This window comes from Trachemys scripta, chromosome 4 (genome assembly GCF_013100865.1).
Source record: "Trachemys scripta elegans isolate TJP31775 chromosome 4, CAS_Tse_1.0, whole genome shotgun sequence".
Lineage (NCBI taxonomy): Eukaryota > Metazoa > Chordata > Testudines > Emydidae > Trachemys > Trachemys scripta.
In genome coordinates, this window is record NC_048301.1 from 115718581 (window position 1) to 115732449 (window position 13869).

Sequence of the window (13869 nt, forward strand, 5' to 3'; positions counted from 1 at the left end):
CCTGTTCTCCAGTTTAGAACAGATCTGTTTCTATAGAGCTAACTAACCTATCTTGGGTGTTTGAGTGAGGATGGAGTTGTGGTTAAGGCATTATACTGGGACTCAGGAGATCTGGATTAAGTGACTGGCTCTGCCACAGACTCTGTGTGACCTCGGGCAAATCACTTACTCTGTCTGTGCCTCAGTTTTCAATCTGTAAAATGAGGATGATAGCTCTGCCTGTGTGTCTTGTCCAGGGCCGGCTCCAGCATTTCTGCCGCTCCAAGCAAAAAAAAAAGCTGCGATCGGCGGCGGCAGTTCAGCGGCAGGTCCTTCGCTCCTAGAGGGAGTGAGGGACCTGCCGCCCCCAAATTGCCGCAGGTGCCGCCCCTCTCCCTTGGCTGCCCCAAGCACCTGCTTGTTAAGCTGGTGCCTGGAGCCGGCCCTGGTCTTGTCTATTCAAATTGCAAGCTTTTTGTAGTAGGGCTTGCCTTTTGCTATGTGTTTGCACAGTGCATAGCACAAGAGGGCCCTGAAGTTGGTTGTAATACACATAATAATGTGTATATATACAGTAATGATGCTTGTAGTACCTAGGCAATAACATAATTTAAACAAAATTTAACTCGTCTTCCAGACTTTAAATACAAATACTGGCTTCACAGGCTTGTTTGAGCCGAACCACTTATAGTGGCATGAACATAAACCCTGATTCCCTCTTCACCTTGCCATGTCATGGGGTGCATGGTAATTCTGCCTAAGTGAGGACTGCAGGAACAGGCCTTCAGGCAAGCAGAAGTGTTTCAGTCCTCACTGAGATGGGAGGGTAGCACCCAATGCAACAATAGTAGGAAATTTGATCAAGGACATGAATCAACTACCTACCACTTACAACAGTGCCAGTATCACCTACTGATCTGTGGGTTACACCTCCCTCCTCCCTGATCTACAGAACATAACCACCAGCCACTGGGAGGAAGGATGACCTAATGGCTGGAGCATTATCCTGGGCTGTGGGAGAGCTGGAATCAATTCCTGCTCCACCACAGGCATCCGGTATGAGCTTGGGCAAGTCACATAGTCCTTCTGGGGATCTCTATGTGGCACAACCCTCCTCCACTCCCCCCCAAAAAACACAAACAAACCCAAACCTGTGGCAGTGTGTCTCAGAGCCTGGGTCTGCAGACCTGAGTTCACAAAGCTTGTGCAAGGGTGCTAAAAACAGCCGTGTAGAGCAGAGGTGGCCAACCTGTGGCTCCGGAGCCACATGCGGCTCTTCAGAAGTTAAAATGCGGCTCCTTGTATAGGCACCGACTCTGGGGCTGGAGCTACAGGTACCAGCTTTCCAATGTGCAGGGGGTTGCTCACTGCTCAACCCCTGGCTCTGCCACAGACCCTGCCCCCACTCCACCCCTTCCCGTGCCCTCCCCTGAGACTGCCGTGCCCTCGCTCCTCCCTCCGCCCCCCCAAGCCTCCTGTACGCCACAAAACAGCTGATCGTGAGGGGAGGGAGGGGGAGGCGCTGATCGGTGGGGCTGCCGGTGGGTAGAAGGCGCTGGGAGCTGATGGGGGGCTGCTGACATATTACTGTGGCTCTTTGGCGATGTACATTGGTAAATTCTGGCTCCTTCTCACGATCAGGTTGGCCACCCCGGTGTAGACGCTTGGGCTTGGACTCTGAGGCCCAGGTGGGGAGGTGTGGGTTTCAGAGCCTGAGCTCCAGCCCAAGCTGAAACAGCCACACAGCTATTTTTAGCTCCATAGTGTGAGCCCAAATCTGTAGACCTGGGCTCTGAGAGTCTCAACTGCTGTTGTTTTGCCTTGTAGACATACTCGTTGTACTTCAGTTCCCCATCTGTACGATGGTGATAATAAAATAACACTGCACTAGCTCACAGCGGTGTTGTGAGGATAAATACATTAAAGACGGTGAGGGTGAGATGCTCATTTGCTATGGTGATGGGGGTCATATAAACAGGGCCGGCTCCAGGCACCAGCCTGGCAAGCAGGTGCTTGGGGCGGCCGCTCCGGAGAGGGGTGGGACGTCCAGGTATTCGGCGGCAATTCGGCGGATGGTCCCTCACTCCCGCTGGGAGCAAAGGACCTCCCGTCAAATTGCCGCTGCAGATCTTTTTTTGGCTGCTTGGGGCGGCCAAAACCCTGGAGCCAGCCCTGCATATAAATACCACAGCCAGCCAGAGAGACCACCCATTTGCCCGGCTAATAGTCCTTTTGCTCAAGCATTCACTCATGCTTTTAGTGCTGAAGGACCTTGAGTTCAAATTCTGCTGTTGGCCTGTAAGGGGAATCAGCGACACCACAGGGCTTTGACTGTCCATCCAGAGCAGAGAAGCTCTTGGTTTTTAAAGTTTCCTCTTAAAGACACTAAACTCCATGGAATTCAGCTCAGGGAGGAGGAGCTGGGTCATATCTCTAGGTCTGGAAAGTGTAGATGGTGTAGACTAGATTCTTGGGCTACTCAACTGTCCAATTCGGCCCTTGCAATGGGTGTGGAGAAACCTGAGATATTAAGAAATACAGTAACGCTATAATGTAATTACCATTCTGCAGTTATGGGCCTGACTCTGCAGATGCTTTCCTTGCATAATACAGGGAGGTCAATGAAAGTGTCATGCACGGATTAGCCGCAGAATTGAGTCCTAAACTGGGGGTGGAGGGGAGGGAAAGACCCACGCAATTCTGCTTTAATGCCTGCCATTTGCATTTGCCACTGTTTCCCAGCAGGGACGTCTGAACAAAGCATCAGCATTATTCAGTCTCGTGGTTTATCCCAGAGCACACGGACGAAGCCAGGGGTGCTGAGAGCCATTAAACCAAACTGTAAATGCTGTGTAGGACAGAAACCACTTCAAGCCAGAGGGTGTGGCAGCAGCATCAGCACCTCTGGATGAAGTCAAAATGCCCAGGCTGCTGTCAGCCAGGCCTCCCCATTGATCTTCCTCATTAGCATCCTTCTCTCCAGGGAACCCGCCCGAGGAAACAATCTGCGCTGTCAGCGTTTGTGCTGGGTGCAAGGAAGGGAGAGCGGAGACCCTGCCTGCTGAATTTTCAAGCCAGCCCATACAATTGGGGAGCAGGGATCTTTCTCCTCCATCCTCCACGGGCAGATCTCAGTCTCCAGGCACGACTGTTGCAGTGATTTTTGAGTCTGGGGGGGTCCCTGTGATGGAGCAGAGTGGGCGGGGGCGGGGAGGCTGCGCTCCATGCACCGCCAGTGTCTGGCCAGGGGAGTTGCAGGATACCCGGCACGTGGATGACAGGCGAGCCTGTAGGTGGCGAGCCTGGGGAGAGCTCCGGGCTCGGTGCTGAATTATCAGTCACATGAGGCTCGCGGAGGGGGACGTGCATGCTGCAATTGGAGCCGCCCAGAGGTCATGTGACCTCCATCCCCCCTTCCCCTCGCCCCCGGCGGCGGAGCCAGGCTGGAGCGGCGGCGCGCGGCGGGCAGGGGTTCCCGGGATTGCCGCAGCGCGCGGGGCCGGGGAGTCGCCGCTGGCCCCCAGCCCGGCGTAGGGATGGCTGCAGCAGCGCGCCCGGAGTGAGGGGCCGCGGGCAGCGCGGGGCGGGGGCCGGAGCCAGCATGTGGAGCGGGTAGGTCTGGAGCCGGCTTCCTCCCTCCCCGCCTAAAAAACTTCCCTGCGCCCTGGCTCCCTCTTTCTCGGGAGGGGCGCGGGGGGACGGAGCCCGGGCTGGGGCGCGGGGACCCCCCTGAGCGCGCCCGGGGAGAGGCTTGTCCACTGTAGCCGCAATGGGACCCGCACCGGGGGTGCCGCTCCCTGAGCCTGTGCTGGCCGCCTACTCCCCCTCCTCCAGTGGGCCTCCCTGGGGCGTACACCCCGGGTGCTCCTGGTCCCTGCTCATAGGTGCTGGATCTAGGGGTGCTGGAGGTGATGCCGCAGCCCCCCGCCCCCCGGCTGGAAGTGGTTTCCATCACATGCAAGGTTTACAGTTTGTTCAATGGCTCTCAGCACCCCCATTACACATATTGTTCCAGCGCCCCGGCCCTGGGCGCTCTACCGTGGGGGCCCTAGGCTGGGGGCGTGGAGCACTCAGCAGACACCTTTCCTTCCTAGCTGGGTGGGAAGGAGCGAAACTTGAAGATGGTCTGAAAAGGAGGAGCGGAAAGTCTCTGAGGAAGGAGTGAACGGCCCCCGGGCAGGTGCTGGGGGCAAAACACCCTGATGGGGTTGTTGGGTGCCTGGCTCTGGGTCACTAGCGCTTGTCCTTCGGCTCCGAGTTTGGATGTTGGTGCTGAATGAATGCTCAGGGTCTGTTCCGGAACAGCTGGTTATGGCTCTGTTAGTGCTTGAATGGGAGCTCTGTGGGGTTGTGCGATCCCTTCTGGGATTCTTTTGGGAAGGAAGGAGGCTTCTTACTCCTCCAACTTCTTGTCACTGGGACTGTGATCCCAGGGACCCGCTTTCCTGTGTTATGTATCCCATCCCCTGTCTGTGTGCATGTGCAAAGAGAGATCGATGGATGAATGGCAAAGACCTTTGACTGTGTGGGAAGGAAGTCTGTAAAGGTTTAGTTAGATCTGCTCAGACCCAAAGTAGGGAGCATGTTAGAACATCAGAGGAAGGAGCAGGGAGTGACCTGACCTTAGTTTCTGTAGTGTTCATAAAGTTTCTAGAATCTCAAATCCAGAAGGCTGCATTCTCCTGAGGTCATTGCTACCTTCGACTGTGCCCCCGGCCCCAAGGAGCAGCCAGCGTGTCAAAATGAGGTGTGCAGGCAGCATAGAAAGATGCCCTCTGTAGTTTCTTCTTCTTCCACGTGGAAACCGTGTTTATTCGCTAGAGATTATTTTCTCCCTCAGAAACTGGTCTTTAGCTGCACAGTGATGTGGCTGCGTGAGAGCCTGGGAAAGGGGTAAGGCAGAATCCAGGAAGCAAGGGAAAGATACCAAGGTGAACAGAAGAACGTGAGGGAGAAGAGAGTTGAGAAACTGATGGGCCGCAGGAATAAAGCGAAACATGGGGGAGAGAGTGCTGGGCCGCAGGAATAAAGAGAAACGTGGGGGAGAGAGTGCTAAAGGGCAGAGAGACGGGGTTAACGCTGAATGGCTCAGAGAAAGTTAATGGTGATGAGAAAAGGAGATGAGATGATGGGGAGAAAAGTTATCCTTGGAATTTTGGGTCCGATTCTGGATCCCGCTGAAGTCACTGTCAGCATTTCCACTGACTCCAATGGGAGCAGGATTGGGCAGCTAATGAGGAAATAGTTTCCTAATATGAAAACTGCCCCTGGTTTTGTTTTTGTTTTTTAAAGTGTGATATACAGACATTGCATTGTTCGTCTCATGGCCTCTGGGCAAGTTAATGTGGTGTGTGTGTGTGTGTGTAGTACACTTGCCCCGGAAAGAGGAAAATATGGGGGAATTTACAGCTTCCAAGCAACTAAAACTGCACCATCACTAATAGTGGCATCTGCAGGAACAGCTCTAGTTCAGGTTGCCCAAGCATTTCCAATCTAACCACTGGTTTTGAGTTTCTAATAACTGTCACCACGTGGGCTGAATTTTTCAAGGTCTGATCTCTTCTAAAGTGTGTGTGGGGTGTGTGTGTGTATGATTCAGAATCTGAATAAGGCATGTACCACAATAAAGTGCCAATAGAGTATATTTATGTGTAGCATCTTGCATATAGAAATATTGGATGCTACTTAATTAACAGCATATACAAGAACACCCCGGCCTGCTTCCCGGCTGTTTGCTGCCTATAAAGCAAATATGAGAAAGGTGAACAGCATGCTACAGAATAGTAGGCAGGTAGCATCTATTGTTGTGACAGGGCATAAACCTTTCAGAGGTATGTTAGTGAGTGCCTGAGCAAGTCAGGTCAGGCAGGTGTGTGTCTCAGGATGTACGGGGAGACTGCTTGGCTGCACAGTGCTAAATCAGTGTGGGCAACACTCTGTTTTTCAAATCTGTGCAGTGAATCCTGCCTCCTGCTGTCTCTGCATGTGTGGATTTCAGGCTGATCTGTGGCAGGAAATCAGAATAGAAGAGCCAGGATCCCCTTGTGAACTCAAATGCAGAGTTTAGCCAGAGAGACGCGCAGGCAGTTTGTACAGGAAATAACTGTCAGATCAGCTCCACAGGAAACGAGTGGGGCCTGCTGGAAAAAGTGTGGATCCTGCACATTTTTCTCTTTTTTTTCTACAGAGTCCAACTAAAAAAAGTTTCTAGCTAGTATTTCCTATTGTGAAGAGCCTTCGAAATACCCCCCCCCCCCATCATCCTGCAGAGCACAGGCTCCAGCCAGTCTGACAATAGCAACAGCAAAAGGTGTGAACCTCCATCACCCTCTCAGTCTCAGTGAAATGTTGGTTTCAGAGCCCCATCAGGGCAATATAGATAAAGGCTTGACTGCCTAGTCGCCTGGGTACTTCACAATCCCGTCTACACTGTAGCCACGGCTGTGCTAGGGGACTGGTTACTGCAGGGTAGTCCCACAACACGAGGAGCATACTGATCTTTCTTGCAGTGGAGCTAGAGTCAAACTGAGTTAGGGGATTGCAGGGTTCCTCAGCAATGTAGTTGTAGTGTAGGCAGGACTAAAAATGTCCATCATGATGCTGGTTTGTTCATTCCCTACTTTGCAGGCTAGGCAGGGAGGGGTTCTCCCAATCCCTTCTCATCGTTGGCCCATGGGCGATGTGGCACCTGCCCTCAGAGGAGATACTCATGTTTCCTTCATTTAACACCTGTCCAGATTGCTTGTAGGGGAGCTGGGGTGCTGACTGGTCACAAGGTTTGCCCCCATTCCTGGATAATCAGCCATGTGCTGTCCAGACTAACAGGCCTGGGGCCGGAAGCTAGAGCCTAGAGCCCTGCACCCTGGCATTGCATCACTGGAATTGTTGCTTGGGAGTCGTATGTAGGTATAAAGTGCAAGGGAGGCAGCGTGGCATAGCAGTCAGAGCTCAGGACTGGGAATCACAAGACCTGGGTTCTTACCCTCCTGTGATACCCTCTGACACAAAGCATGACATGGCCGCTAGAGGTGGTAATGCAGCAGCCGCCTGGTAGTTAGCAAATGGGCTCTGGTACTCTGGGTGCCCTGTGTACTAGTCCTCGCTTTGCCACTGAGTCACTGTTTGACTTGGAGGAAGCCTGTTACCCTCTCTGTGCCTCAGTCTCCCTGTCTACACAATGGGGGCTATAATGCCTACCCCTCAGGGTTGGTGTGAGGGTTTAGTTAAGGTGGGTAAGGAACTCTGAGACCCCTGGTGAAACATGGCACCACAGGACTTGCTGTTCCTGGGCTGGAACCTAGTTCCCTAACATGGTTTGACAAGTGTGTTATCCTGTCCATAGAACAATGCCAGACAACCCTTCTTGTACCATTAGCTGCAGTGTATCTGGATACACCTGTAGTCTAGTAGGTTACTAAAAAAAATACCCATGTTGACTACACACCTCTAAGCGATGGTGTCCCTCATATAGCTGTCACTGGGAACACATTAAGTGAGTCGCCATTGGGTCCACCGTTGTTACTTGCTTCTTCCTTGCTTCCCCTGTAATTCTCCCCCCCCCCCCCGATTTGTCTCTGAATTAGCTTTTCCTCCATCCTATGAAAAAGGAGAAACAAACAAAAAAAAAAAACAAAGGAGGAGGCAGCTTACATGAAAAGACCTATCAGCTCCCCTCTAGTCCGTTTCCCGTTTCCCGGGACTCTATCCAATCTAATTTTAAATTTTTGAATTCCATCCCATCATTTACCGGACTGTTAACAGCTGAATAGACCTCCCTCTCTCCCTTTCATGCTTTGTGCCATATTTGTCCTTGGTGCAGCTCCATTGATTTCTACAGCGGTATGCTGGGGTGGGTTTGTCTCATACAGTTTAAATGTTCCTTTGATTAACTTCATCCCTTTCCTCCTAGTCATACCCTGTTAGATCACTGACTAATTCTTCTAAACTTCCTTGGTGTTTATACCCTTCAAAGACTCTTAATCCCATTTTCTTTGTCATTGTTTAGGCAAATTATACATATTTATGTTTGCTAATCTTCTCTCATACATTAATGCAGCCAAACCATTAATTATTTCTCTTGTTCTCTTCCGAATACTCTCTGATTTGCCAACGCTGGATTTGAGCAGCTCAGAGCTGCATATAATATAGACTTGGTGTGGTCTCGCCAGACGATGTAGGGAGAACCATCACCTTGCTGGTTGGTCATATAATATTTCTCTATGTGCACTCCCAGACTATAGTTGCCTATTTTTGCTTGCATTACATTGTGAGCTTCTCTCTAGGTTGGAGTTTGCTATGGGTTCGCAATGGAAAGAGTGTTGTTGACTTCAGTGGGCTTTGGAGCAGGGCCCCAAGGTGTGTTGCTGCTTCCCTAGTGCCTCTGACCTGTTGAATATCTCTGTATGGATTACTTTTGCTCCGTGGTATTAGCTTTCATTTTTTCTGGCAGAAGCTCATTTAATTTCTTGCCCATTCTTTCCCCACACACCTTTTCACTTGCTGCTGTTTTCAGCACTTCCCAATTTAGTATAATCTGCACGTTAAATTAGTGGTGGCTTCCCTCCCCTTCCAGATCATTAATGAGGTTGTTCGGTAAAATCGTGCCTAATGTGCCAATCTCTGTAATGTTCCTCTGGGCACCAATCCCTGTCGCCAAGCTGCCATTTATCATTCAGTACACCTTGTTTATGGTCCTTGAGCCACTTTTCATTCAACCCATGTGACAGCACTCTGCTGTTCAAGCCAACTGGAATGAGATCTGCCTTGTAACGTTTTGTGTGACACTCTCATCAAATGCTTTGCTAAAGCCCAGCTATACATTCTGCCTTCCTCCTGGTTTTTTTTAATTCAATCAAAAGTGCCATCCAGTTTGCTTGGAATGATTTGTTCTTAATAACCGATTCCCATTATCCTCTAGATGCGTAAAGACTTCTTTCTCTGCATATTTTTTGTGTTATTTTATATGGCACATGGACTGGATTTATCAGATAGCAATTGCCAAGATCACACTTTCTTCCTTTTTAGAAGATTGGTACCACATTTGCTTCCCCATCCAATCCTGTGATCTCTCTCCCCCTTCTCCCATGATTTCTCAAATATAATTTCCAGTTGTTACCTAGTTTTGTTAGCACCCTGGGATTCATGTCATCCATACAAACTGTCTTTATACATTCTGCCTCTCTTCCCTGTCACCCCTTGCCCCTGCCTCCCAATTATTTATCTGCTTCTTATCAACAATTGAGATCAGGGATCTTGTCTTCAAACCTGCATGCGAAGAACCTAGCTCACTTGGACCCGGATCCAACGCCTACTGAAGTCACTGAGAGTCTTTCTGTGCGCTTTAGGAAGCTTTGGATCAGCCCTTGGTGCTATATAAACAATAATCACCATAGGATCTTCATTACAGCCTAATCGGCCTAAACTCTTTCTCCTGGTTTTCTTCCTTAATGCAGACTTTTAAACAGGAATTTGGCTTCTCAGCCTTTGGTTCATTCATTTTAGCCCCCTCCTTATTTATTAATGCCCTTCCCTTTCTCCCCAGTAAAGAAGCTTCTGTGGGCCCAATCCTGCTCCTTTAGAAGTCAGTGGCGCAGGCCCTGTGCAATACACCTTTAACCCCCAGCAGCACTCATTCCCTGTGCTTTCGGATTAGTTGCTGCTCTTATCTTTACCTCCCACTCTCTACGCCCCCCCCCCCCCCTGCACCACGCCTCTCCTCTTTTAACCAGGGACTCTGAATTGCATTGGCTGCTGCTTGTCCTTTGCTGTCTTCTATCCTAGAGCAATTGTGATCTGCTGGGCCTCATCTCATCTGATTTTTTTTTCCCTTCACACTGCCTCTCTCCTTTTCTGTCTTCTCCTTATTCTCTCTCCTGATTTTGTTTTGCCTCTTTACTTTCCTTTTGGCTTTTGTATTTGGATCCTGCTCCAAATCCACCCCCTATGGTACTCCACCTCCCCATTACCCTCACCTCTGTTGCCCCCTTCCATGATGAACAGCCCGTGGAGTGGCACAGCAGAACACAGACCAAATGTGAGGCTGATATTTTCACCCACGTCCAGCTTGGAGGAGGACAAAGCCTCCACAAGGGGCTGTTGACAACGATTATTGATTGACACCGGGGTTGGCTGCATCAGTACACCTGGAAGGCATATTGACCTCCGATGTCACATTGTATCTGTGGCCATATTGTCTAACAGCAGTGGTGGGTTGCAGCTTTCCCTGCTGGAGATCCCTGACAGGTTCCCCTTTAGAGCTGTGCACCTTCTCCAGCTCCCCAAGGACTCTCGCCACACACTGATGTCTCCTGACATGCACCCGAAGAAGTGGGCTGTAGTCCACGAAAGCTTATGCTCTAATAAATTTGTTAATCTCTAAGGTGCCACAAGTACTCCTGTTCTTTTTGTGGATACAGACTAACACGGCTGCTACTCTGAAACCTGACAGCTGGCTACTGACCCTGCTGCAGCATTTCCCTCACCCCCCTGGCAACGCTGGAGTCACCCCCATCCAACTCCCTTGGGAATCCTCAACTCTGCACATCCCCTGCTGCCAGAGCCCCTCTTCCCCTGCCAGCTCAGAAACTAAACAAGGATACTGCCTCTGGAGCCCAAGGCAAGCTCCTGACAAGGAGCTGCTGAGCCTCAGAGAGGAGTCTCCTGGAGGTGTCTCTTCAGGGGGAGCTCAGCTTGGCATCTGGGCCCCTCTTTCTACTTGCCAGCCTCTGAAACCAATAAAGAGGAAAAATAGGGACCCTGTATTTGCTCAATGGAAATGCACTGGACTGAGGGTGGTAAATATTTGATTAAAAATAGAGCCTGCTCCTCCTCAGTTGGGGGTGGTTGCTGTGTGTGTGTGAAATGCGGGTTTACGGTGAAAGGGGGTGAGGGTTCCCTTACCACAATGAAATTTTGGATCAGGTGGGAGCCAATGTCCTTAACTTTAGGCCTACTGTGTATTTGCTTGTATCCCACACAGACCTGCTGGTGTCTCACTTTTTTTATTGTAAGTTACGTCCATCAGAAATCCTGGATCGGGGCAGAGACCACGTCACAAACACCAGGGCTCCCTGGAGTCACAGGACTGAGTCCTGCTGTGGTCAGCTTTGTTCTTTGTCCCTCAGAATGAGGTAATGGGAGCTCTGTGCAGTTCACTCCACTTGTGGGTCTTGCAGGTGAGACCTTAAAAATCGAGGCCAAGGCTTCGAAAGAGACCACAACTCTCTCTTGTGTGGTCTTATTTCATATAAAAATGTATCTGGGACTGTAACTTTGCGCTTATACATAGTCAGTGTTCTCAAATTGCTGTACAGATATGAATGAGTTAATTATCCTTGCACACCCCTGTCAGCTAGAGGTGTAAATTACCTGCATTTTAAAGGTGGAGAGGCACAAAGGGGTGAAGTGATTTGCCCAAAGCCACTTAGTAAATCAAGGATGGGGCTGGGATTAGATCCTAGGACACCCAGCCCAGTGCTCCAACCACAGGACCATCCTTCTCCTTGTAAGGATGCATTGCTCAGGTCATTTTAAAGCATCTGCATTGTGTCTCAGTTGGGATCTTGGTGGTGGATGTCTTGCTAGTACACACAGCTTCTTTTTCGAATCTCCGTTTCCCCAAGGGCTCAGCTGGGCTGAGTCAGGGTTTGGAGAATTCCCTTGCTGTGAATAACGGAGGCTTTTATTCCCGGGCGCCATTTCAGATTTTGGTGGGGGGCAGGCAACTTTACCTGTGATTCCAGGGACTACTTAGGCACCTGAAGACTCTGGTTGTTTTGCAGATAATAACTTAGAAATATCTTACAGGAGCCCTGTATCTAATTCCCATATAAAGAAAGAAAATTAAATAAATATTAGACCCACTCAGCTCTCATACTAATATGTTCTGACATCTTGTATCAAGTTACTTAAGGGACTGGTTAGGTTTAAAAATGTAATGTATATTCTTACTTTGTTACTAACTCTTGAATGAAACAATTGTAGAAAAGTCTAGATTATTTTCTATCACTTTTTTGCAGTTCACCAAGCTTGGAATAGATCATTTAACTTTTGGAAACATCCTACTAGGCTAGGGCAAGGCCCCATGAGTTTATACTGCACCTGCCTGGGGCTCTAGGGGTGTTTCCCCACTACAAATAATAGACTAGAAACTGACTTTAAACAGGAATGAAACTGACACTTTCAAGTCACTTTCACAGTATTGCCAACCACAAACATTCAAAAATCATCAATCAGGCTCACCAAAAATCATGAGATCGGCTTTAAACTCATGAGATTATGTAAAAATCATAGATTTGGTGTTCTTTTTATTTGCCTTCTGCTTTTCAAGCCTTTAGGGTGCACTGGGGTCACATTTTTAAGCTTTCTCCACAGCCACGAGGGCTAGAAACTTCATTTTTTTTAAGAATGAAGGCTGAAATCATCACATATCCACTTGACTCCAGCATCTGGGGCTTTAAGGAAAACAATAATTATCATGAGACTCATGACAAAATCATGAGAGTTGGCAACACTGATTTCTGTTTGTATGCTAGTTATTTTCCAGAAGGCTCTTAAACTCAACACTACAGTGATTGAGTTGCAGTTTTCACAGGAGAATACTTAAAATCAAACACCAAGAAAATGCCACATTTTAAAGTTGAGAAAAAAATTGAGACTTCTGAGGTCTGTCAGGGCCACTGAAGGCAGGAAAGGAAAATAAACAGGCACAGGAGCTCTGGGCAGCTCTTCCTCTTGAAAGAAAGTTGGAGGGTCAAATCTTCTAGTCCTTAATCAAGTAAAACTTCTGTTGCTGTCAGCACCTTCACTCATAGATATTAACATGTGCTCAATAACTATACACTTCATACTAAAATATCTGAGCCATCTTATCCAGGGCTACACATTTTATACACTTTGCCTCAGGGACTACATTTCCTGGCATATTCTGCTGAGCACACAGATGGTGCCCAGTGAATAATGCAAATCATGACAATAATCGTTGACTTTATGGACTCTTTGGATGCAATTTCTGATTTTTGTTCTGGAATTGGCCTGGATACAGCTGAAACCCTAAGAATTTGAGGCATAAACACATCTGATACTCATACTACACTTTCTCATTCCTTTCTTTTTCAAACTCAGAACAAAAAATGACAAAAACAAAATGATTTTCAGTTAAAATGTAAAATTTCACAGCAGCCATTGCTTTACAACCTAGCCTGGGGCAGAACCTGCCACCCCCTGGGGCTTAAGTGATCTCCTCTCACCTGACTGTTATTCTCTTCCTTTCTTTCTTCATCCTTCCTGACCTCTGTGCTGCTTTTCATGCTGTCAACCATGACATCCTTTCCAATTGCCTCGGACCATTTGTTGGAGTCTCAGAGAATTGGCCTTCTTGATTTTGCTCCCATCTATCAGAGTCCTTTTTTTTTTTTTTTTTTTTTTTTTTTTTTTTTGCAGCATATAGCAGAGAGAGAGGCTGGTCCAGTGAATAAGGAGCTAGCTCTGAGAGACCTGGGTTCTACTTCCTCCATGGACTTCCTGTATGCCTTAGGGACAGAGTTTCAAAGGTTTTTAGGCATCCAAAGATGCAGCTAGGCATCTAATGGGGTTTACAAAGCACTTAACCTTCTAGGTGCTTTTGAAAATCCCACTAGGTGCCTAAATTCCTTTGAAAATCTGGCCTTTAGTCTCTTTGTGCCTCAGTGCCCCGTCTGTACAATGGGGATAGCGGCACAGCTCTACCTCACGGAGGGGTGTGAGGAGAAATAGGTTAGACCTTGTAAGGCGCTCAGATAATAAGGTGATGGGAACTTCTCTATACCACTGGTTTCAGAGTAGCAGCCGTGTTAGTCTGTATCCACAAAAAGAACAGGAGTACTTGTGGCACTTTAGAGACTAACAAATTTA

At 48.8% G+C, this 13869-nt stretch overlaps 1 protein-coding gene across 5 annotated transcripts in view; it reads left to right on the forward strand.

Moving 5' to 3' along the window:
• Nucleotides 1-3301: 3301 nt before the first annotated feature.
• The window catches only part of RAB3IL1 (RAB3A interacting protein like 1), a 28411-nt gene continuing 17843 nt past the window's right edge, over nt 3302-13869 (forward strand). Inside the window, exon 1 of one of the 5 annotated variants that reach the window (XM_034770532.1) lies at nt 3302-3591. In XM_034770532.1, the coding sequence (XP_034626423.1) occupies nt 3347-3591 (245 nt within the window). In that variant the 5' untranslated portion in view covers nt 3302-3346. Of the gene's footprint in view, nt 3592-11002; nt 11109-13869 lie in introns of those variants that run through there. The other 4 variants (XM_034770531.1, XM_034770535.1, XM_034770533.1 and 1 more) reach the window with 4 other exon arrangements.